We start from the raw sequence: 26,393 nt of genomic DNA, 5'->3' as shown, positions 1-26,393 counted from the left end.
AGATGAGTCTGCACCATTGTGGATCTGGTCCCTACACACCACCAGGGAGGCTTTGGAGTGGTGCCTTCTCATTAAGAACCAAGATTTGGACTTTATCTCTTACTTTAATCACATGCAGTACTTGGAAGGTGTCAGTGGAGAGTGACCCATGCACAAAAATGTATTTGTAGGTATATACATCAAATTGTCATTGTCTTATGGCATCTTCAGATGGAAGATCAACCTGCCTCCTCTTTGACAGCAAAAGGAATGAATGACGAAGCCATACCCACACCCCCCGCTAAAGAGAAAACATTGTCTGGGAACACACACAAATGGCATCCTATAGAAGCAGGGCTAGACAAACTCCACATGATAAAATGGACAAATTCCCATGATGTCAGGCCTGGAAGTCTTCCTAGGGGTGGCAATTCCACCTTCCCTTCCTCTTCCATCCCACCTCATCCCATATAACCTAAACTGGAAGGAAAGGCTTCATGTTACTTCTTAGAGCCTCAGTACCTTCATCTGTAACGTGTAAATACTAGTAACGTTCCTTACAGGGTTCTTGCAGAGATAACATGACCCGACTCATGTAAAGTGCTTACTGTGGCGTCTGGCACATAAGAGGTGCTTAGTAAATGTCTTGCTTTCTCTCTCCCTCTACGTCCCCTGCCCCAGTTGTAAGCAACATATTGATAAACCTACCAAACTCTGAATTAAGGTTTTTTGATGCAATTTAGATGATTTTGTTTCAGAGTTTCTGCCGTCAGTTCACATTGGGTCCCTGAGGGGGGCTCATTTTATGAGCCTGAGACATTTTTCTCTGCAGGGCAGATGGACCCTGACAACACTGGCCTCCTGATCAGCAACGACTCTACCGAAGTTCATGGAAATACACCCCCTAACCCTGCAGAGAAACTCATACCAGTGATGGTCACCACCCGAATACTTCTGGGACAATACCACTGAGAAAACCACGAGCAAAAACCTTGAGGCCAACACGTTACTCTTACTCACAACATAAATTAAGTTTTTTCAACACTGGTGCAAGTATTATAGATAACTTTCAACAAACATATATTACAAGCTCTACCACTGTTGAAAAATATGTATTCTAATTCGATCGTTTTGTTCAGAATAAAGAATCTTTTACAATATATTTTAGTCTCTAGTTATGCCATACAAAAATAAATATTGTATAAATGATTTATAAGGAAGAAGAAAAAATTGGAGGTGCCAAAAATATAGGAAGGATGGTGAAAGTTTTACCATTTACTTCAAAAGCAATCATCTGAAAAAAATAAAAACATCTTACTGGGTCTCTTTACTAGTCTCACCATCACTCCAGTGGTCCACCTACTTCTCATTCTAGGATATTACATCTTCTTTTCCTATCAATCTTGAGACAACTTAATGCAGAGCCTTCTGCCTGAAGTCACTGGGGATCTGGAAGAGGGAGAACAAAGAAGGCTCTGGGGCAGTGTAAACTGCAGATGAAAGGTTTGGCAGAGACACTTACTGCGCCCTCACAACGAACTCGGATCAACCCCGCACATCTGCCTTTCGTTTTGAAATCCTCTCTCTGTCTCAATTAGCTATGCCTGAATAGAACCTCATGGCTGGAGGAAATAGCCCCATACTGCTGTCAGCCTCTTTGGATACCTATTGGTCCAGGTAGCATCCAGGATTTCATGGAGCACAGTTAGGTGCCAAATCAAGGCCAATCTCACCAATTATATGAAGGGATGAACAGTCACCTTATGGGTGCTAGTTCCATTAAGTTGGGAAAAATCCTTCTCCAGCCACCTCTCCTCCCATACAAAAAAACTCTTATGATTGCCTTTTTTTTTTTTATGTCCCATGAGTCCCGCCATTGGGAGAAGAGTACTGGGACAATTAAATTGGACAAACTGCTTACTAGTTTTCTAGGGACTTGGTCAGACTCTCCAAGGAAATAGTCCATTCATTTGGGAATCAAAGTTTTAAAACTCTAAAGCTATAAATGAATTCATGACTGGACCACTCAAACCAGGGGTCATTGACCTTTCTGCTGAAGAACACAGATCTACACGTGTCCATATAACATATGCCTAACATCTCAGAGAGCTGCTGGACCTCCTGTGGCTTGCGCATGTATTCCAAACTAAAAGCCCCAAATCTCAGTAAATGCAGAGCTAGTTTTTGGAGGGGAAACAAAGGTTTATGGTATAGAACCCAGGGACTGTTTTGGGGGCAGGCTGCTTTGATGAGGTCTTGGACTTGAAATGACTACACTGGAGCAATGCTTGTTCCCCGTGGTAAGTGGAAGTGCCTGGCCGTGAAGACATCCGTGAGTGTTATGGTTTCACATGTGTGACTACTGTCAGGCCAATGCCTCATGCATGACTATGGACCCTCCACGTCCCCATGGATCGTTACAACACGTGGTGCCTTTGAGCTGCTATAACGTGAGTCCCAACCACACCCACAAGCAGGACACTATCACTGACATGCAGCCTCGGTGCCCATTTGTCTGATTTATGGGTGACGTCGTGGTAAATGTGGCATCACTTTCATTTCGGGGGAGCGGCAAGTTACAGATATTTCCTTCACAACAGGAAGTGCAGACCTGAAAGAAAGGAAGAGAAAAAGAAGGGTGATGAGAAGCTGGCAGGTCTGGGAGGGGGCCAGAGATTTTTGAAGGAATTGTCTCCCTCACAGCAAAACTCAAATGAGAGTTACCTGGTTTACAAAGGAGACACCAACCCTGCATTTAAGGGGGTGGGACGAAATTTCACCTGGTTTATCACAATAAACCCCTGTCCCCCAGACTAAATTCTAGGAATGTGCATTCTGTTTTTGACATCCTACCATGTGGTTATTACACAGTTTTACAGTCTTCCTAGGTCTCAGCTCTTCCATCTAGGAAATGGGAATTGTAATACTTACCTTTCTCAGAGACACTCTCATGGTAAACGTTCATTTGCCAAGTTTTCACAGTGAAAGTGAAGTGGCTACAACGCAGTGAATTTAAACTTAAGTATTTACTTTCATTAGAATTGTCTGCATAATTAGTTCCATTCCAGTGGGTGAGTTAAAGTTTGAAGGGTTTTCATTTACGCAATTACTCCTGCTTTATACTGCTTTCCTCACGCATCATAAGAAAAAATAAACCCCAAAGGGTTATAGACAGAAATTATTTTAGGCCTTGGCTACACAAAGTACAGTAGCTTCAGCTTCAACTGGGAATTTATTAGAAATGCAGAATCTCAAAACTTGCACCAAATTGAGGAATTTAGAAGGTGCATTTGAACAAGATCCCCAAGTGATTCATATGCACAGTAAGGTTCTAAAAACTCTATGATGCTTAATATCCTGTACAGTCATTATCCTGCAGAGGTCTGAGTCTGGTCACAGTTGACATGGGCTAAGACGACATTATAATGTTGAGGAGAGAAACTAGAGGTCAGAAGTGACTCTGGATTCTGTCTCTGTTACTAGCTGTGTCACCTGAGCACATGACATCACTTCTCTGATCTATAGCTTCCACTTGGCTAAAGTAGCCACTATAACCTGAGAGCCAAGCTTAGCCTGGGGGAGGGGGGAGGTCAAGTAAAACCCCTGGGATTACCTTTCATATCTCACTTATTCTGTATGACAACTATTTCTCAGTAAAACTGAAAAAAAATTAATTCCTTGTGTTTTCGACAAGTCACTTGAAAATTGGGTGTCTTCTTAAGAGAAAGAAGCCCCTACTAACAGTAAGAGTGGGAGTTGCCCCCAACCACCAGGAAGGCAGCCTGATGGGGAGAAGTGGGCAGCCTCCAAAAAAAGGTCAAGGGCTGATATACAAGATCACAGGTGCAGCCAGCTCGGAACGACGGGCGAGAGAGTCAGGGGCATCCCCCACTCCAACCATGAGTCAGGCTGCCTTTCTCCGAGTCTCTATATTCTCCTTCGCCATAGAAGGCAAGGCTGCCTTCTAAGTTTGTTTTACACTGAGTGCTTCTGACCAGGCACCAGAGGGAGTCATCCCACAAGGAGATGGTCCTCTTGTCACCTGCTCAAATGACTTAGGAGCCAATGGATACCCTCCCCAAATCAGCATCCCAATAGAGATATGAACCCCGCTTTACAGAAAGTTATCAAAGCTAAATTGCCTTGGCCATCTTCAGCTGACTGAACTGTTAGTACATCTGCAATGCTCTACCATGAGGGCATAACTGGCCCCTTGCTCCTGTCCCTTTTGGTAACTTTATTACTTTCTTCTGAGTGAAGAAAGGGCTTACAGTAATTCCAATACCCTCTTGGTCTTGTGTTTACATAATTTATACCAGTTATCCTGTGCCCTAGTATAAATTTTTATTCCTTTAGCGCCAACAGGAAAGGGAGCATCTTGTCATAACGGTATAAAGACAGTCAAAAGCCAGCCTGCGTCAGGGAGTAGGGATTGGCTCATGAACCCTGGTGGGCGTCTGGAGAGGAGGAAGCCTGACTATGCTGTCCTGTCACTTGCTTTGTTGCCAGACCTTGTGGCCTTCATGCTCGGAGTCTCTGCAGCCAGTGGACAAGCAGTCTTCCAGCGGAACGCAGCGCTTGGTGACAGAGATGCTGTTTCCTGTGACTTCCATGGTGTGCTGAGTGTAGCAGTATCTAGTCTCTGTCAACAGAGAAAATTTGTTTTAATTGAGACGAGAAATGTTAGCCCAATCTGCTTGAAAGGGAAACAGGTGTGTCGACACTAGGATCTAACAGCACCTGGAACATATACTGTGTTAAGTTGTTATCTGGTCCCAAAGATCTCCTTGGAGAGATCCACTTCACCGTGGTAGAAAGGAGGCCTTCTGAAGAATACTGGTCTCTCTGCCCATAAATCTCCATAAACCAAGACCCAGTGGTATTACTCTTTGCCTTCCAACAAATTTTGCCACTGTGTTGATTTTTATGTTTCGGGAAGGAGAGGTTTGGAGCGATGATTGAGGATGTGAGAGTCATAGTAATTTTCAGGAAGATGAAGGGGTGAAAACATTCAAAGAACACAAGGTTAAAAGAAAAAAAGTAAGGCAGGTAACAAAGATCTTCTAATTGAGAAAAGACTATAGGGGATACTGGTGTGTGTGTGTCCAAGTGTGTGTGTGTGTGTGTGTGTGTGTGTGTGTGTGTGTGTGTGTGTGTGCGCGTGCGCGCGTGCTCACACACACGACTGGGAAACAGCTATTTCCAAGTAAGACAGAATGATTAAAAATAGATTCATTGTATCTGGAGAAAATGACTTTATCCAAAAGAGAACTTCTTGCCTATGAGCATTGCTGGATCCTACAATTCATGACAGGAGAAAACTAACCCAACAAGAAAGGTATTCCAGATTGAGGAGTCTCACCATCTCTCCCCAGCGTGATTTCAGTATCTTTCCAAAAAGGCAGACGAAGACCATGAAGTGAGTTTCTAGAGTCCCTCTAAGCTTAGGAGTCTGAAAACTTGAGATTTCTTCCAAAATTCTATGGAGAATTTCTTAACTTGCAATTTAAAGAAAAATGGTTTTGTCAGTGTAATTCTTTAAGGCCTCCAGGTGGTATCAGCTTTCTAAGTCTGGGATTTAGCAGAAAGTTCCTGCTCCACTTTTAGATTGAAAACAAAAAAAAGAATAATTCTTTTTTTTTTTTTTTTTGCGGTACGCGGGCCTCTCACTGTTGTGGCCTCTCCCGTTGCGGAGCACAGGCTCTGGACACACAGGCCCAGCAGCCATGGCTCACAGGCCCAGCCGCTCCATGGCATGTGGGATCTTCCCGGACCGGGGCACGAACCCGTGTCGCCTGCATCGGCAGGCGGACTCTCAACCACTGCGCCACCAGGGAAGCCCAAAAAGAATAATTCTTAAGAAATGTCATTGAGGTGTTTTTCATCCATATCTTGGACTGAACTTTTCATGCTTTATACATTTTGGATATTTCATGGCTAATATGGAATTATGACCTTCTATGATATTATTTATTAGGCAATAAAAATTCCCCTCACCAAAGTACTAACATCAAGAGAAGAAAGCTCAGGGATTTTCGGCCCTGAGAATGAGCTAATACAGACCACACAGACACATCTTGGGAGTCATGAAAATCAGGGGTTTTAATATTCTTCCTAGACATCCCCACCTGACAGAACCTGAGTGGCCTGAGTCTCGCTAAGGGCGAAGACTTGCCCAACATTGGTATGTGTACCTGAACTGAGTCTGTGTCAATGCCCTCCCCCAAACGCTGTCTCCACACTGCCCCCCGACCAGAATTTCATCACTTGGGATCAGGTGAGGGCAGTTCCTAGCTTGCTTAAGATCCTGGGGGCTCTTTGGAGTGGGGTAAAAGTAAGGTCACCCTATGAGCTCACAAGAAAACCTGAAAGTTTTGCACCTGGCAATGATTCTCCCAAAGCTCGAAAATATTTCAAAATTGGAGTGGTTGTTTTTCTGATGAAGAGGAGATGGCATGATTTATTTATTTATTTTTTAAGACTTTAGCGGGGTTTAACAACTGGAGGCCAGTGCCCTGAGAGCTTTACCACATCTTTCAGAGAGGACTGGTTTACTTCTTTAGTATCAGACTTGGAGGTTAATGGCCATGCTAGGGACGCCTTTCTTAGCCCCACTCCCACTTCAGACATTCAAGAAAGCCATGTTCTTATCTCCTGTCTCCTCTTCCCGCAGCTGGAGCAGCTGCCAGAGGTTTTATTGCTCCGAGTGTAAATCTGAGCAGATAAGATCATACGTTTATGGAACAAGTAAATCATTTCGTGGTTTCAGTTTTGGAAATTAGGTTTGTCCCTCAAGTATTGAATTATCTTGTTTTAAGGATAAGCCTTAAAATAACAATTGGTGAACATGATAGAACCACTTTTTGTTCATACTTTTATGTCCATAACAAACTCTCTTTTAATTTACGAACTGGAAGCTTATTCCATTATGTGAAAGTAGAAACAATTGATGAACCTGTTTTTGTTTTTTTCAAGATGATATGCAAAAGCCCAATACCTAGTAAGCCAATTCTTGCCATTCCGGGGCGAAAATGGTGATCAGTGATGAGACTGGATAAGAATTTTTTCTTACACTTCACCAAGTCCAATCCATACAACAAAGATATATTGAGAGTACCCCATTACTTGCAGCAGTAAAGACCTCAGCTCTGAAGCATCAATCACTTGAAAATATCCATTCTTACCTCGCAAAACCCCGAGGTGAGTTGTGAAATGTTAACGTGGAAAAGGGTTCTGTGGTTCAATAAGTTTTGGAAATGCTCAAGGTTGAGCAGCTTTCTTTAGTGGATAACTTACGAAAGCCTTGAATTTGTATTGTGATCTCCAAGGCGGGGTGAGAGGACGGGGCAAGCAGGCAGAATTTCCCAAGCAGAACTAGGTGGACCACATGTGGCTTATCACTGGTGGTAGGATTGATAAAAGCTGAGTTTCAGCCCCAGAGCCCTGCTTGCCATGCATTTTGAATAATCCGTGAGTTAGTAATGAGGTTATATGAGAATCAAGCCTGCTGATAACTTCACACTAAAAGGATTTCAAAGACTTTTATCTAAAAGATAAAAGATGGATTTGAATTTCTACCAGTTTACTTTCAGCCTCTATATCTCATATTCCACAACTGCATGGAATTCCCAGAGGCTGTGAAACAAAAGTCTTTTACTGTGAGACTCACTGGCATTCAACTAAAATCAGAACTGGGTAAGAGAGCTTAATCAACTATCGGAGAATACAATTTTTATGAAATTCACACACATACACACACACAGAGTTTCTTGCAGATAGCATATAGTTGGGTCATGTGTTTTAGTATTCTGCCAATCCATTCCTTTTCCTTTTACATTTAATGTAATTATTTACATGTAGCACTTAATTCTGCCATTTTAATTTTAATTTTCTGTTTGTTCTATTTTGGGTTGTTTGTTTTTTGTCTATTTTCTTTTTCCGGCATTCCTGTGGGTTACTTGAACATTTTCTAGAATTCCATTTTGAGTTATCTATAGGGTTTTGGGGTGTATCTCTTTGTATAGTTTTTCTTTTGTGTGTGTGTTTTTTCATGATTGCTCAGGTATTAAATTATATGCATAACTTATCAGAGTCTGCTGGCATCATTTCATCAGTTCGAGTGAAGTATAGCAATCTCACCTCTGTTCATGTCTTATTACCCTCTCTTGTTTGTAATATAATTGTCTTCAGCAATCCCCTACATACATTTAGAACCACATTAGCATTACAATTTTTGCTTCAACCATCAAACATAATTTAGAAAACTCAAGAGAAAAAAGACAATCATATTGTCAAAGACATATTTTTGCTTACCATGTTTTTTCTTCCTTTCTGCTGCTCCAAGTTTCCTTCTTTCATCATTTCCTTTCTGTGTCTGTCTTTGGGTAGATTTCTTTAGTTTTATCCTCTTTGGGGTTCACCCACCTTCTTGAATCTGCAGGATTTCATCTTTTACCAAATTTAGAAGGTTTAATCCATAATTTCTTTGAGTACTTTTTTCAGCTCTGCACTTTTTCTGTTCTTCTGAGACTCCAGTGACACAGTGTTAAATCTTTTGTTATACTCCCACAGATTGCTGAGGCTCTGTTTTTGTTTTTGTTTAAATTTTTTAATCTATTTTCTCTCTGGTGTTCAGAAGTGGTAATTTCTATTGTTCTACCTTCCAGTTCACTGATTCTTTCCTCTCTCTTCCACTCTACTGTTGAACCCATCCACTCAGTGTTAACTTCAGTTACAGTATTTACAGTTCTGAACTTTCCATCTGGTTCTTCTTTATATTTTCTATTTCCTTGCTTAGACTTTATTTCTCATTTGTTTCAAGTTTGTTTATAATTATTCATTGAAACATTTTTATTATGGTTGTTTTAAATCTTTGTTAGGTAATTCTAACATCTTTGTAGTTATCTCATTGTTGGTATCTATTAATTGTAATTTTTCATTCTGTTTGAGATCTTCCTGGTACAACAAGTGACTTTTTTATTGAAACCTGGACATTTTGGTATTATGTTATGACATTCTGGATCTTTTTTTTTTAATACCTTTATTGGAGTATAATTGCTTTACATTGTTGTGTTAGTTTCTGCTGTATAACAAAGTGAATCAGCTATATATATAGTTATATCCCCATATCCCCTCCCTCTTCTGACTCCCTCCTACCCTCCCTATCCCACCCCTCTCGTTGGTCACAGAGCACCAAGCTGATCTCCCTGTGCTATGAGGCTGCTTCCCACTAGCTACCTATTTTACATTTGGTAGTGTATATACGTCCATGCCACTCTCTCACTTCATCCCAGCTTCCCCTTCCCCTTCCCATGTCCTCAAGTCCACTCTCTATGTCTGTGTTTTCATTCCTGTCCTGCCTCTAGGTTCTTCAGAACCTTGTTTTTTTTTTTTTTTTTTTTAGATTCCATGTATATGTATTAGCATACGGTATTTGTTTTTCTATTTCTGACTTACTTCACTCTGTATAACAGTCTCTAGGTCCATCCACCTCACTACAAATAACTCAATTTCATTCCTTTTTATGGCTGAGTAATATTCCATTGTATATATGTGCCACATCTTCTTCATCCATTCATCTGTCGATGGACACTTAGGTTGCTTCCATGTCCTGGCTATTGTAAACAGAGCTGCAATGAACATTGTGGTACATGACTCTTTTTGAATTATGGTTTTCTCAGGGTATATGCCCAGTAGTGGGATTGCTGGGTCATATGGTAGCTCTATTTTTAGTATTTTAAGGAACCTCCAAACTGTTCTCCATAGTGGCTGTATCAATTTACATTCCCACCAACAGTGCAGGAGGGCTCCCTTTTCTCCACACCCTCTATAGCATTTATCATTTGTAGACCTTTTGATGATGGCCATTCTGACCCGTGTGGGGTGATACCTCATTGTAGTTTTGATTTGCATTTCTCTAATGATTAGTGATGTTGAGCATCCTTTCATGTGTTTGTTGGCAATCTGTATATCTTCTTTGGAGAAATGTCTATTTAGGTCTTCTGCCCATTTTTGGATTGGGTTGTGGTTTTTTTAGATTGAGCTGCATGAGCTGCTTGTATTATTTGGAGATTAATCCTTTGTCAGTTGCTTCGTTTGCAAATATTTTCTCCCATTCTGAGGGTTGTCTTTTCGTCTTGTTTAGGTTTCCTTTGCTGTGCAAAAGCTGTTAAGTTTCATTAGGTCCCATTTGTTTATTTTTGTTTTTATTTCCATTTCTCTAGGAGGTGGGTCAAAAAGGATCTTGCTGTGATTTATGTCATAGAGTATTCTGCCTATGTTTTCCTTTAAGAGTTTTAGCGTGTCTGAGCTTACATTTAGGTCTTTAATCCATATTGAGTTTACTTTTGTGTACGGTGTTAGGGAGTGTTCTAATTTCATTTTTTTACATGTAGCTGTCCAGTTTTCCCAGCACCACTTATTGAAGAGGCTGTCTTTTCTCCATTGTATATTCTTGCCTCCTTTTGTCAAAGATAGGGGACCATATTTGCATGGGTTTATCTCTGGGCTTTCTATCCTGTTCCATTTACCTATATTTCTGTTTTTGTGCCAGTACCATACTGTCTTGATTACTGTAGCTTTGTCATATAGTCTGAAGTCAGGGAGTCTGATTCCTCCAGCTTTGTTTTTCTTTTTCAAGATTGCTTTGGCTATTCGGGGTCTTTTGTGTTTCCATACAAATTGTGAAATTTTTTGTTCTAGTTCTGTGAAAAATGCCATTGGTAGTTTGATAGGGATTGCACTGAATCTGTAGATTGCTTTGGGTAGTATAGTCATCTGGATCTTATTTAAACCTTCTGTTTTAGCTAACGTCCTCTGATACAGTCCCAGTAGGGGAAGGGGGGCTGCTGCCTCATTACTGCTAGGTAGCAGTCAAGTCCAGGTTCCCTACTCTGTCTCCTTTCACAGCTAAGAGGGCTCTCCTAATTATTTCTGGGTGGAAGTGGGATTTCCAGCTCCTCACTAGGTCTCCTATGATACCTTGCTGGCTGAGAGTGGTAGGAGTGCCTTGTTAATGATCCCCACATGGCCTCAACTGATGCCACTCTACTGATGTGTGTGTGTGGCCTCATTACCACTGGGCACTAGTGGAGTCCTGACTCTTCACTAGGCCTCCTCTGACACAACCCCAACAGGGAGGGGGATAACAATGTCATTATTGCTGGATGAGGACAGAAGTCCAGGCCCCAGACATGGTCTCTACTGACACTATGGGGGAGGCCTCATTACCACCTAGGGGGGATAAAAGTCTCTCCTATTCACTTTTTTCTGACAGCATCTCAGAAGAGGATGGTGTGGAGGATGGTGTGTCTCATCACAGCCTGTTGAGTGTGGCAGTGTAAGACTTTGTTAGCTTGCGGGGAGGGACCTATAATTTTTTTTTCTGTGGTATTTGGCTGGAGTAGAGTGATTATTGTCTAGAAGATTTCTGTCTTTCTGGGCTACCCACTTCTTGGTCCTTCGGCTACGGAGGACTAACTTTCGTTGGAATTTATTTTTTTGGTACTTGTGGCATTTCCAGGTTGCCAGCTTCTTCATCTCCAAGTCTGGAAAATATGGGACAAAAAGAAAACCCAGAGAACTCACCTCCTTGGGTCTTGAGGTCCTTAGCTAGTCTGCTTTTTTCTCTCCATCTTTCAGAGTCTTTTTTTTTTCCATATATATAATATCTAGGAATTTAGTTGTATTTAGAAGGAAGAATAGAAAAATCCATCTGCTCTGTCTTTCCAAAAATCCTCAGCACTTCTGACACTTTGAGCTAGCTAGTTCTGTTTTGGGGGGACTGACCTGTACAATGTAGGATATTTAGCAGGATCTGTGGCCTCTTCTCACTAGATGCCAGTAGCAGCCCCAACTGTGGCAACCAAACATGTTTCCATATACTAGTAAATGTCCCCTGAGGGGCAAAATCACTCCCAGTTAAGATGTACTGTTCAAGATTATAATCTTCTTGAGAATAAAGTCCATTCTTGTTCGTGTCTGCATTTCCCTGCCAACCCTCCTCCCCAAATACAGCACAGGACCTTGCACAATACAGCAGGTGCTTAATGTATTAAGAATAGAGATGGATGGGTGGGAAGAATACATGTACCTGACTTCTACAACTCAAGATTGAACCAAATCAAAACATTTTAACTTAGTTCTATGGTATCTATAACACCTCTTCCATTTCTGTAGTTTGAGTGATCTCTTCAAATCTGAAAGTGAAATAAGACTATATTTCAATCAGTTGTGCAACTTTCACACAGTATAACTGCTTTGGAAAATTATTTGCCAGGATCTACTAAATCTAAACCTGTGCATATTCTGGGAATCAGCAATTCCACCCTTACATATATAGCCAACAAAAATGATAAGTACTAGAATGTTCATAGAATAATTCTCTATACAAAAAAAAACCCTTGGAAACTACAAAAATGCCCAATGGTAGAATAAATAAATAAGTTATGGCATATACTCACACAGCAATGAGAATGAACGGCCTAGAAGTAGATTTAACAAAATGGACAAATCTCCCATAATACTGAGTGACTAGTAGTTCCTAGCTTTTTCTTTTCTTTCCCAAGTAAGAAATTTCTCAAGGCAGAAATTAAAAATAAATACTTATCAACCAGATTGACTCATAACTGCTCCCCTTTACCCTGCAGTCAGCATCTCTTGAAGAAACCACCAAACAGATACTTCTCTCTTTTTTAAAAACACCATCCACAGCTCTTAAGGACAGGTGACAGGCTCACTTGAGGAATCTCTCTTTTAAAGCATATCACTGAAACTCAGAAAGCAATGTTTTTATTTCCAGACAAAGGCCAAGGAGGTGGCTGGAAAATGATGCAAAGCTAGTGAGGATAGACAGGACTTTATGGTGGACGGTAGTTAAAATCAAAGCAACAGGCAAAAGCATCAAATGGATGCTTCCTATCTGAGGCAACTGTGTTAACAGAAAATACTTAGTCAAAAACACTGAATTCGGGCTTCCCTGGTGGCGCAGTGGTTGAGGGTCCGCCTGCTGATGCAGGGGACACGGGTTCGTACCCCAGTCCGGGAGGATCCCACATGCTGCAGAGCGGCTGGGCCCGTGAGCCATGGCCGCTGAGCCTGCGCGTCCGGAGCCTGTGCTCCACAACGGGAGAGGCCACAACAGTGAGAGGCCCACGTACCGCAAAAAAAAAAAACCAAAAACCACTGAATTAGAGTAGGTCAGATGCTCTCAAGGTACAAACAAAATCTTGCTTAGGCTGACAGAAGAACTTTTGTTTAAAAGGTTGCTGGAAAAATTCTAACTGAAGAGTGATTCTGAGAATTCCAATGCCACTGAGAAGAACCAAGAAATGGTAGGATAAAATGAAAATAGCAACAAAAATCTTATGAAAGCACAGGTGAGCTACCAAGGCAGACAGGATTTGAAGAACAAGATACCAGCAAAACCAGCAACACGGTAAGCGGAGCCCAACACCCTGTACCTGTTCTGCCCTCGAGGCACTTGCTGATCAGAAGTTGCACACATGAAGAGGCTGAGAAGACAGGCAGAAAGCCCTGCTGAGGGGCCGAGAAGCTAAGCAGAACCTTTGTAGGTCTAGCGGGAACTGGGAGTCGCAAACAGGAAGGCAGAGTGAGCAGGGAAGCCAGGAGACAAGGGAAGTGTGGAAGAGGAGGGGAGCTGACCGGCTAGGTATAGAATTCTACGTTGGCAGTTATATGCGTTCAGTGCTTTAAAAGCGTCGTTCCATCTACTTCTAGCTTTTATTGCTTCTGTCCATACTACGTGTTGGCAAGCTTGTGCAGCAACCAGCACTCTCAGGCACTGCTGGGGAGACTGCAAGTTGGTAGAGCAACTCTGGAAACTGTTAGGCAAAATCCAGTAAAGAGGGCTTCCCTGGTGGCGCAGTGGTTGGGAGTCCGCCTGCCGATGCAGGGGACACGGGTTCGTGCCCCGGTCCGGGAAGATCCCACATGCCGCGGAGCGGCTGGGCCCGTGAGCCATGGCCACTGAGCCTGTGCGTCTGGAGCCTGTGCTCCGCAACGGGAGAGGCCACAACAGTGAGAGGCCCACGTACCGCAAAAAAAAAAAAAAAAAAAAAAAAAAAAAAATCCAGTAAAGGCAAAGCATGAGTACCGCCTGTCCGGGGTGTGGGACCTGGGATAGACCTGGCAGAAATGCATATATCCCCACACCAAAAGACATGTACAAGACTGCTGTGCATGGAAGCAATCCAAATGCCTATCAACAGAATGGATGGATTTCAGTATATTCATAAAATGATCTGCTGTACTTCTGGGAGAAAGAATGACTTTGCGACTCAAAAAAACACTGATGAATTTGACATACAGAATGTGGGAAAGAAAGGAGGACATTCTGTGTGGTTCCATTTATAGAAATCTGCATGGCAGTCACAGTTGCATTATCTTTGGGAGGTGGGGTGTAAAGCCTGGTGGACCCCGGTGGCCTTCTGGAGTTCTATGACTTAACATGAGTGGCAGATACACTGCATGTTCCGGCTGGGGAAATTCAACAAGCTGTGCACTTATATCTGTGGACTTTCCAGAATGCATGTTAAACTTTAATTAAAAAATTTTTGCTTTATAAAAAAGGAGGAAGTCTAAGATTTCCATTTAGCAATATGACAAGATAGGTCGCTTGAACACTACCTCATTACACAGCAGGCAGAAGTGTTGGATAACGTATAACCAATACCTTTTGTAAACGTACAAATGAACTCTCCAGAAAGTAAGGGAAATCCCAGGGGCCAACACTGAGGAAGGTACTGAATTCTTTACCCTGGTGGGAGAGGGGAAGGTTAATAGATAAATGATAAGAAGATGCAAGGCCTTGGGTCCTCATGGGGTGTAGAGGTAGTGTAGAGACCCCTGTATAATGGCAGAAACCCTGAAGGGCTATATCCTATGTGTAACATTGCCTAAAAGAGAAAAAAATCCACCCTTAAGTAAAGTCAATGAAAACGCTGTCTGTCTCAGCCTGGGCTTGGGCTGAAAATAGTCGACATAAAGAAGTCTTTCCTGAAAGTCTGTAACCGCGGGGCTTGTCTTCAGTTGAACTGGGGATTACATGTGTATTCCCTGCTTATACCACATAACAAATATAGAAAGAGCCACCAAGGGACATGGTCAGATTTTTCTTTACTTTCACAGAAAAACAGTGAACAGCATAGAAGCTGGAACTAAAAGGATACGCGTCCCTCTATCTCAAGATTTCTCTTGGTCTGACTTTATACCAGCAATAATTTCCAGTGAAGATTCTGCCTTTGAGGGAGGCATCTGCACTTCATAATTAAGCAGGAACATAAAGTCCTTAGCGGCTTAGGTATCCTCCACAGAACAAGCCTTTTAAAAAACTGCACGTTTTTGACTTGACATTTAATTCTACAGACTCTTAATAAACACTTAGACAGTCCCTGTCTCAAGGAGCTTTTAATCACTCAACACAGAGAAAAGTCACAGGCAAAAACCATGTGGACCTGAACACGGGACATTCAACTCTCATTTGCCTTCACCAATTCCTTCAACTGGTCCCTCACAGAATATGATTTCAAGATCCTTTACCATTCTGGTTCACAGCGGCAAGAAAATTGCATTGTTTTATAATGAGCAGTTGATGAAATTAAGGTTATCGCAAAGGAAGGGGCCGAAGACTAAATGGAAGTTGAGGAGGTGAACAACGGCAGTCCATTATTGGGGGGCATCTTAAATTCTCACTTCCGGGAGGGAGTACGGTCCCGTGAATCTGTAGGCGCCAAAGTCAATAACAATGTAATGGAGGAGGAAGTACTAACATAACACACATTTCAAAAGTCAGAGTGACAGGGAACTTGAAATTCAATCAATCTCCTAAGTATTTGGGATGCAAGCTTATTCCACAGAGATAAAATTCAATATTTACACGAAATGGTTTTTTTCACTTTCCACCAGTTGTTTTCACATCGTGTAATAATTAAAACCTCGTTAAACAGATCACAAAATAAACCAACAGAAAACGAGGAACGTCCCAGAAAGTCAGGACATCTTTCCACAGCAGTTACTGAGCTGCCCTTACCAAGCCTGTTGGTAGTCCTACGGCTGCTTCAAACAAACTAATAATAAACAGAAGAAAAAAAAAATGTAGGCTTACTCAGTAGTTTTCAGTAGACACATTTTATAGTTTAATCTGATAATAATAGCATTATTTTCATTGCTAAAAAAAATCTGGAGAGAACCCAGAGTAAATGTTGATGGTTCGTGGCAAACGTGGCTGGACAAGAAGGAATTATGTCTTCTCAGTCTACAGCGCTAGTCCTCGCTCCTAACCTGATGTTCAAGGCCCCACAAAAATAGCCTGGATCCCCCGTCCTGCTCCTATTATTCCCCAGCATATTCTACTACACCCAGTTCAGGTCTCCCCCTGTCCACTGAGCCCACATGGGTAAACTCCATGCCTCTGCTCTGAGTGACTTCCTGGAAGATATGCTCCCTTCACTCTGCCACCCGCCTTGCCCACCTGTCGGGCTGCTGCCATCTCCCCAGCCCGGGATGCTGTCACTGGCCGCCTCACCCCCCAAAACTGCAATTCTTCCCTTAAACTCCCAAGCATTTAATGCCATGTTTCCTCTGGCACATGCCTTTGTCCTGCTATTTTTGACATTTGATATGTTCAGATCTTATCTCCCAGCTAAACTGCCAGGTCCTTGAAAGAAGAAACTTGATTCCTATCTTTCACCGCATAATCCCCCAAAGGGTTTGGCACGGTGGTTCTATGGCAAGAATCTCAAGGCATCACTTTCCATTTATTCCTATAAATGTCAGGACAAAAAGATAAAAAAGGGGAGAAGGAGAAATTGTGTAAAGACCTGAGATACTTCCAGGTGTCTGTACTTCAGAAGGATAGACTTTGACCTCGAAAGAACACATCAAGGTGGAACTTCCTCATTTCCAGAGAAGAATTCAAGCAGAGTGTCACGGTCTCTGTTTTCCCCTTGTGACAGAGGTAGACTTGTACACCTTCAGACTTGAAACTGGGCCTCTGTGAAATACAGCCCAAGGCCCAAGAGAGCACCAGTTCACAAAACCTCCTTTTCCTTTGTATCGTCTCTGCCAGGGCAACACGGAGAGGAGCGCTGTCACGTTTCCTGTACAGTAGCTCTAACCAGTGGCAACAGCTTCAAAAGCTCATCTGGCAGCTTTGTCCTACCAGCAACCAGCCCAAAGGTTATTGGCTACACAAGCAGATTATCCTGTTTTTGTCCGGAGTCACTGTTTACAGTGGTTCTCAAATTTTGCTGCATATTCGAACCACCCGGGGGCAGCTTTCAAAAATTCAAATGCCCGGCTGCACCCATACCATTTAAACATGAATCTCTGGGAATGGGCCCAGGCATCGGTGTTTTCACCTGTGATTTCAACGTGCCGCCAAGTTTGAGAAGCAGTGGTTTAATCAGGTCCGTCAGCAACCCGCCCAAACGTTCACCCTGTAGTGGTAATGTTAGAAAACACCGCTGGTCCGGAGTGAGTGCGTGATTGCAGAAAGCAACGCGGACGGAACTTCTCTTTTTTTTTTTTTTTTTTTTGCGGTACGCGGACCTCTCACTGTTGTGGCCTCTCCCGTTGCGGAGCACAGGCTCCGGACGCGCAGGCTCAGCAGCCATGGTTCACGGGCCCAGCCGCTCCGCAGCATGTGGGATCTTCCTGGACCGGGGCACAAACCCATGTCCCCTGCATCGGCAGGTGGACTCTCAACCACTGCTCCACCAGGGAAGCCCGGAACTTCTCTTTGATTACCTGGATGGCTGGACACCTAGCTTGTGAATAAGCCGATCGTCAGTGTCTCCACATTCTTCTCTTCCCTGTGGTCTTTTGGGACCCTACCAACCTTCTCTGCTCCTCAAAGTAAATAAGAAGAACCTAGAAATGACAACAGTGCATTTTGCTTTCTGTGAGTGGGGAGAGGAGCTCCCAGTGGCTTCTGTCCCTGACTGTTCACTAGAATCACCTGGGCTGTTTAAACACACTGGTGCAGAGCCCTAACCTCAGAGACGTAGGCTCAGTTGGTCTAGAGCTGTGGTTCTTAATGCCTGGTCTCCGGACCAGCAGTATCTGCATCACTGTGGAATGCTTTAGAAATGCAAGTTCTCAGGCCCCATCTCAGACCTATAGGAAGGAGGGGGAAGGCAGAACCAGGGGCAGAGATCTGTATTTAAATAAGCCCTCCAGGGAATGATGGTCATGCCGAAGTTTGAGAACCACTGGTCTAGGCAGGACGCAGGTTCAGGTGGTTTTGAAAAGACCCACAGGTATTTCTCCTGGGCAGTCTGGGTGGAGACTCATGGGTTAAATAAATAGCACCGGATTAGGTAGCTGACACCTGTCCTTCATTGCGGTTTTCATGCTCTCCTGATGTTCAGTCCTCCAGCGGAAACAGAGTGCCTTCTGCTGGGGTGAGTAGAAGAGCTCTTGTGTTACATTGAAAAATAACAGATTGGTGTTGCTGTGTTCAGTCATTTTAACAACTGAATTAGATCAGCAGCGAAGCCCATCTAACTACATGCTCAAACATTTGTCAATAAAATATCCCATCCTATCACCTCCCCATCAAATGAATCGACTTTCCTTCAAACACAAAACAGCCAATTAACAGTGACTCCATAACCAAATATAACCATCTTTTTTATTCAACAGGATAAAAGAGATCTGAACATGAATAGGAAGCATCTACTTCATTTTGAAACGGGCCTTTGGGTCAAAATTTCATGCTTTGATTGGGCATTCATCGCATCCCTCAAAGAGAACTTAATAGTTTAAAAAGCTCAGGGTTTTTATTTGTGCGATGATGACATTGAGAATTCTAGCTTTCATGCAGTCTCGGGATAGAAGCCTCTGGCAAGATATGTAATAAATGGGATCTTTATATGAACAGCAACTCATATTTTTACTTAAAGGAAGTTACTAGGCAATGACTAATGCTTCGAAGAGTGGATTACAGGCTGGCTGTTCTCTTCTTATGTGGCATTTGTCGGGCCTGGGGGTGAGAAGTCTCACTCACCTCTTTTGGAGCTCCAACGATGCTTCATAAGAAAGGGGACAAGTCTATGGACCAGTTTATGTCTCTGACAATGTTTGATGATAAGGTACTGATGTGGCATAAAAGATCTACTAATAGCCTTAGGCAAGAGAAGTGGTTGAGATTGCAAGCATGCCTCTCTCTATACAGGCATCATAGTCAACAGGCCATTCACTCGTGGACAGCTCTGGGCAGCCCAGTGTGTCTACTGAGAGTTTACCTCGAGGGCAGTAGATGTCTGGAGCCCATCGGTTGCACTCATAATTGTCCGCTGCCTTTTCACAGGTGAAACACTTAAATCCACCAGGATATGGTGTGGCTACAAAAAAAAAATCAAGAGAGAAGATTAAGTTTTTAGACTGAGCACAGAATCCTGCAGGGTGAAGTGAGACGCTTTTATTTTTTAAAAAGGATTCTCAAAATAGCCTGGCAATTTCTGAAAAAACTAAACATGCAACTGTCATATGACTCTGCAGCTGCACTCTTGGGCATTTATCCCTGAGAAATGAAAACCTACATTCACACAAAAATCTGTACACAAATGTTTATAGCAACTGTATCTGTAACATCCCCAAACTGGAAACAACCCAGATGTCCTTCAATGGGTGAAGGTTAAACAAACCATGGTACATCCATACCATGGAACACTAGTCAGCAATAAAAATGAATTATTAATACATTTAACAACCTGGATGAATTTCCAGGAAGTTGTCCTGAGTGAAAGAAGTCAATCCCAAAAGGTTATATACTGTATGATTCCATTTGTGTGACATTTTTTAAATGAGAAAATTTTTTAAATGGAGGAAGTATTAGGGGTTGCCAGGGGTTGCAGTTGCCAGGTAGTGGGGGGAGAGTCAGAGGGACATGGGTGTGAGGCCAACAGGAGGAATCCTTGTGCTATTGAAACCGTTTAGTGTCTAGATTTGGTGATGGATACACAAACCTACATGTGATAAAATTATGTAGAACTAAATACACACACATACACACACACACACACAGAATCACACACAAATGAACACAAGTAAAACGGGGGGATAAAATTATGTAGAACTAAATACACACACATACACACACACACAGAATCACACACAAATGAACACAAGTAAAACGGGGGAAGTCTGAATAAGACTGGTAGACTAATGTATCAGCGTCAATAACCTGGTTGTGATATTATTCCACAGTTTTAAAAAATGTTACCATTGGGGGAAACTGGGTAAAGTACATATGGAATCTCTGTATATTACTTCTTACAACTGCGGATGAATCTACAATAATCTCAATAAAAATGTCAATTAAAAAAAGGCACTCTGGATTTCCTATGATTTACTTTTATGTGTCAACTTCTGTAGACATATCATCGTGTAAATAAATATAAATATTAGGTTCAATCATTAAAAATTTCTTGATGCTTGATCATTTCTTACCTATAAAATTTCTTTGGTTCAATCGTATAATTTTATCTGGTTGGACCTGCTATGGTTAAGAGTCTCAGGGGATAGCAAATACCAGCTAAGAGTCTTCATTGCTAAGATACATGCTGCCTGTGCAGAGGTGAACCTCCTAAGGGGCCCCGGGGGCCCACGGCCAATGTCTCGGGGCAGAGTGCTGAGGGCACATGGGGATGTTCCAGGAAGCTGCTCCTATCTTTCCCCTCCATTCTCCACTCCTGAGCTGCCTCTTCCTGCCTTCTGAAGGGATTGTCCTCCAGGTACTTGTATTCTTTGCCTTGCATTTGTGTTCAGGCGGGATGCATCCATGGGAGTCAGGTTCTGGAGAGTGCCCAGCATACCAGGGTCTCCTTGGTAATTAAGGACCAGGATCCAAAAGGAACGTCTGGCCAGGCCATCTCTGTCCTTTTCCCTGATGTACTTTCACTTGGTGCTTAGTTTTAATCATTTGCTTACTTTGTTGCTTAGAGTTTCGCCTTTCACAGACAGAACTTGTGAGTGTGTGTGTGTGTGTGTGTTTGTGTGTGTGTTAATCTGTAAAACTACCTGGCCTCTTTGAAAGCTGCAAACATGCAAACACTTCATCTGCAGGAGCCAACGGTTCTCCCTCGCAGATGGCTGAGCCTGCATGTCCCACTGGCGGAAATAATCATCTCAGGGTAAATTACTTTGCCCACATGGAACCAATGAAGTATGTTATCAAAAATAAATGAAGGAGGAGGCAGCAGCTTAAGGCCAGAATTATGGGCCAGATATAACTTTGATTTTCACCTTGCTTAGAGTAACTGCCCATCCTCACATTTGCTTGTAATATTTCACAGAGCTGACTGTGACAATACCCAATAACCTAACATGATCAAAAGTCATAAACTGTCTAAAAAAGACAGGTAACTGAAACTTTTAATGGGCCCATGTGAGAGTTCTATGTTCCTCCAAGTGGCTGGTGACTCAAGTTCATAAACAGAATGATGCTGGGAGCAAGGATCCTCTTAAAAACGAGGGATGGAAAGCAGCCTAGGCATAGCCATCCAACGACTGCATTCCCAATGAGGAAAACTTGCTCTGGTTAAACATGCTCTATCATGTAATTATAATAAACAGAAATCAACTATTTTGTAAAACTACACATAGAAAATTTTAATGTCTTCACTGCCTAGATAGGTGGGTTATACTCGAGTTAAAGATTCTAGTTTAGGTAAGTACATGCCTGAAGAATTTAAAATAAATAGGTTCTCGGACTTCTCTGGTGGTTCAGTGGTTAAGATGCCACGCTTCCAATGCAGGGGGCACAGGTATGATCCCTGGTTGGGGAACTAAGATCCCGTATGCTGCACCCAACCAAAATAAATAGATAAATAAATAAATAAATAAATAAATAAATAGGTCCTCATGTTCCAAAGGCATTCATCCAAAGGCATTCAATACTCTTATGGACATTTAAATTAGATTATTTTTATAAATACCATTATTAAAAACCATGCAGAATATTTTAGGAAATTATCCTGATTGGATACATTAAAAATAGTTTCACTATCCACTTTAAATTATTTAATATATAAATAAGTGTAAAAGATAGAACTTTAAAATAGTTTGTAAGATTTGAAGTAGAATTATTAAAGCAGGAATTTTGAAGAAAAAATGTATATAATTTGTCAAAGAACAGCATTTCTCAAAAAACGATCGTGTTCACTAAGGTTTATGACGGCAAGCCAACCATAATACTTCAGCTTGTGTGATTAATTCACTAGAGTATCCAATTTTATCTGTCTGTCACTGCAGCCAGTAAAACTTTTAGCTGGAATGTTGGATTAGCTATTCCTGGAAACTTTCCCATCAAAGAGATAAATTAAGAACTTTGAATGAAGACTGACGACCCAGCTGTTCCAAGAATAAACGTATTGAAAGCCTAGCACTAATAAGTTGTAGTGTTCCCAAATTTGGATTAATAGACTCTTCAAAATTATCTTTTGCAAGACTAGTGACATATTAAATTAAATACTGCCATTTCTTATACAAGTAGGCCTGGACTCTGAAATTAACTCAAAGTGTGGCAAAATTAAAACAGGAATATGAGCTAAAACACTATGGTAGCAAAATGAAGCTCTGTTAAAAATCATTTATCTCTGAATGTGTTTATCAGCATGTATCATTGCCAATTAACCAAATGATCTCCTTTCCAGTGAGTTTTATTTTTAAGTCCACAACTTCATATCTGTTGCATTCTCAACAATGACAGTCTAATATTTGCTCATAGGAACGTGTATTTACACCTTGGCAGGTAGTACTGATCAGTGAATAATCAAACCCTTTTCAGTGACAAATCTCTGAAAACAGACTCAGCTTTCAGTCGATAATTACAGCACAATACCAAGAAATGGTCCAATTCCCCCCTCTGGAAATATTTAGCTAATAAACAAGGTCTTCAGATGAACAACTATCTCCAGTAACTTGCTAACTGATACTGAATCTGATAAAGAAGGTTTTTTTCAAAAGGACGGAAAGAGGTTTCTAAGAGATGTGCAGTTTTCTTCTCTGTTACTTCAAAGCATTACAGAGCAAGTAGGGTTTCAAATCGTTGTGGCCCCAGCTGCGAATGAATCTAATTTGGCTCCTGATCACAGAGTTAATAAGCTTAGTATTTCAGGGCATAAGTATTTCAGGGCATAAGTCCTTGGTCCCTCAAGAGAAGGTTATTGTAAAGAAAAAAAGAAAAGCCAAAGTGCCCAGTTACTTCCTGTAATATAATCTGTCCATTAACTCTCCTGGTCAGCCATGGTTCAACCGACCATAATTCATTTGTAAGGCATCGGAAAAGATTTCGTCTTTGTTTCCATCCCTTGGAACTTTTGCCAGGACAAAGGCCTTCAGTTACCAAAACCGTGGTGAGAAGAGAATCTTGTTTTGAACTGTATGCTGATGTGTAATGCATCCAAACTTTCTTCTTTTTCATTCTTACTAAATTAATTTCCACTGTTTTTGGAAACTGGATGCAAATACAAAATTTCTAGAAATCTAATAAATTGATCTTCTCAGTCCACTAGGCAACAACATATTGTCAGTATAATTTTAATACCATGAACATATTTCTGATAGAAGTGCATTTCCTGGTACCTTTCTAGAAAGTCCCCTCACTCCCTAAGACTTAACGTAGTGTAGAATTATGGGAAAACTTCGCTGGCTTAAACAAGCCCCCTGTAGAGAGATAGGCTCTTTGGTCCACATAATTAAGGAAAGACTCAGAATATGCAACCGGAGGAAAACTGAACTTCCCAGGAAAGATTTCTATTACAAGGAATGAAAAGGAGGCCAAGAACATGTTGAAGTCACTTAGGATGTTAAATTCTGCTATCTTGTACGAGGTCTAACAGCCAAATAAGTAGCTTCATGTCTCTTAATACAAACTCCTGCTTCAAAGGTTTTTATTAGGCTTTGGTATTTTAATCATGGGCTAGGAAGAAATTCATCATTTTTCACATGAAAAAGAGAAAAAACCCATACACATGATAGAAAAGAATGTTACTGAGGACAGTGCCTCAAGTTTGAAAGCCATAAAGTTTATTTCTTTTAAAGGCTTAGAAACTTCAAAGGTTAGGGAACCAGAGAGCAAAGGAGATTAGTCATGGGAGGCTGAACTTTCCCAACCCGGGTTCCAATCTCATCCCACTTGCTATCTCTGAGGGCCGTTCGGGGCCCAGGAAAATGAGTTTATGTTTGTCTGGTGTGGAAAACTTCTGTATCTTCTCACATCTCCAGCATCAGCGCGTTTCTCCTTGGGCAGCTTCTGAGCAGTATCTAATATTAATGGAATCTGACTCACTCGCCGACCCCAGGAAAGCTGTTTGTGTCTCCATCTACAAAGTGAGGCAATTATATTAATAATTCAAAATCGAAATAATCCCATGCTTCCTTCATATATTTTTTGTGGTCTATGTTCTACAGAAACCTGCTTATTTGTGGAGAGATCGCTTCATCTAAACACAGTCTACTGGGTGCTGCTTAAGGGCAGACAACCATGACCGTTTAAAAAATCAAAGTGTAAAAACAAGCAAACAGCACCAAAAACTTCTGAAATAGTGCAGAGAAATGTGAAGTTAACTCTGCTTTAAAGCGGTCAGAATAAACAAAGTTATGGCCAAGTAGGAACCATGGACAGGAACTTGAATCCTGCAAGAACTTATATTCCTTGTGACCAGTTACGGAGACTCTGAAAGAGAACTCAGCCCAGACTTGCTGGTCAATCATCTACATACAACATAGTTTAGGAACAGCTGCTTCTACCCCTCTCTATATTCCAAAATCACATCAGAATACTCCATCAATTCTTTGTTTACAGTGAGCTCTCTTTAACCAGGCCATGGCTCTATTTAATCAACATAGGTCACAGGAATGGAACTTTTCCATCAATTTCTAAAGAGCACAGGTGATTGCCCCTCCAGCCTGGCAGAGCTCATCCTTCAAAGATCCCATTCTGAAATGGACTTTCCAAATAGAGGTCCACTCAACGCCCGCCAGCACTGACCCACCATACCCCTGAGGCACAAGCAGAGTGTGTTTGTTTTGTTCTTGGTCACTTAAATCCACCCCCCTTAATTTTCCTTTCCACCCTGCGTGTACAATCACAGCCTCAGAGAAGGCCAGGCGTGGGTCTGTTTTGAGGCCCAGTGACTTCTGAGTCTGTCACTGAAGCGGACAAAGAATTCCGCAGAAGCTGAAAGTCCTGGCAATCAAACCCGAGAGACTGAAACCTAGGTTTTTGTTCACCAACTGTAATAAAAAAGCATGGTTGTTTGGAGAAAAGAACAAAATGCAATCTTAGGAAACAGAGAAACTATCAAAGCACCTTCTTTTCATGAATGTTACTAAAATAAACTGCCCTGCAAAAACAAGCAGCTAGATAAGCTTTCCATACAACTAACCAGTAGGCACCAGCCTGTACTGGTGAGAGCGTACAACAGCAGTAAGTCTAAAGAAACTATTGGCTGCCAGTTAAAAGTATATCTGGGAGGGTGGGGGGGACAGAGACGCAAGAGGGAAGAGATATGGGAACATATGTATATGTATAACTGATTCACTTTGTTATAAAGCAGAAACTAACACACCATTGTAAAGCAATTATACCCCAATAAAGATGTTAAAAAAAAAGTATATCTGGATTTAAAAAATTAGTGATGTACCTTCAGCATCCTCAGTTTACTGTCTGAGCCAACTAGCACAACATCATAAGTAACAGGCATCTGATTGCCTGTTATGTATGTGCTAGCATTTTACAGATATTATTTCTAGTCCACAAAACAATGCTATAGGGTATGTATCATTTTAACCAAGTTAGAAATGTAGAAATCAACACTTTAAAGATTCCCCTAACATTTATTGAGCATTTCCTACGGCTCACAGTGCTAAGTGCTTTGTATGCGTCCTTTTATTTAATCTTCACAAAGTTAAGGAACTTATTTCAAGTCAGAAGGCTATGAAGCAGCTCAGGGAGGTCCTAACCCGAGGTCAGGTGGACTCCAAGCCCCTGTGCACTCCTTGGACCACCTCTCATTCAACCAGAACACGGAGACATTACATATTCTAACCATGTGGCATTGAAGGAGTCCAGGTGACTGCCTCCACCTTGTAGATTGCAAGATCCTCAAAAGCAAGGACTATGGTTGATTTGCCTTTACATTTTTCACGCCGATCACAATGCTTGACACACAGTAGAGGCTCAAAAATGTTTGGCGAACAGAACATTTCAAAAGAGTAACGCACCTCGGGGCGAATGCTAAAGGTCAGCCCTCGAACTACATACCCAGCTCAGGGGCATTCCAGCAGAGAGTCAAGCAAAACTAAAAGAGATGAGATAAATACAGAGATGGTGACCAGTAGAGAAGGAAAGCTGCTGTGTTTCCCGAAGTGTGATCCTTAGAATATCG

At 41.8% G+C, this 26,393-nt stretch overlaps 1 protein-coding gene across 1 annotated transcript in view; it reads right to left on the bottom strand.

Annotated features, from left to right (window-relative positions):
* Positions 1 to 2,154: 2,154 nt before the first annotated feature.
* LYPD6 (LY6/PLAUR domain containing 6) overlaps positions 2,155 to 26,393 on the bottom strand; it is a 108,561-nt gene continuing 84,322 nt past the window's right edge. The window contains exons 3-5 of the mRNA XM_082840847.1: positions 19,245 to 19,343; positions 4,491 to 4,621; positions 2,155 to 2,590 (exon numbers count right to left, since the gene is read on the bottom strand). Coding sequence (XP_082696973.1) covers positions 2,423 to 2,590; positions 4,491 to 4,621; positions 19,245 to 19,343 — 398 coding nt within the window. The 3' untranslated portion in view covers positions 2,155 to 2,422. The remainder of the gene's footprint in view (positions 2,591 to 4,490; positions 4,622 to 19,244; positions 19,344 to 26,393) is intronic.

Source organism: Leucopleurus acutus (genome assembly GCF_964270905.1).
Source record: "Leucopleurus acutus genome assembly, chromosome: 6".
In the NCBI taxonomy this organism is placed as follows: Eukaryota; Metazoa; Chordata; class Mammalia; order Artiodactyla; family Delphinidae; genus Leucopleurus; species Leucopleurus acutus.
This window is presented reverse-complemented; position numbering and strand designations above follow the sequence as displayed.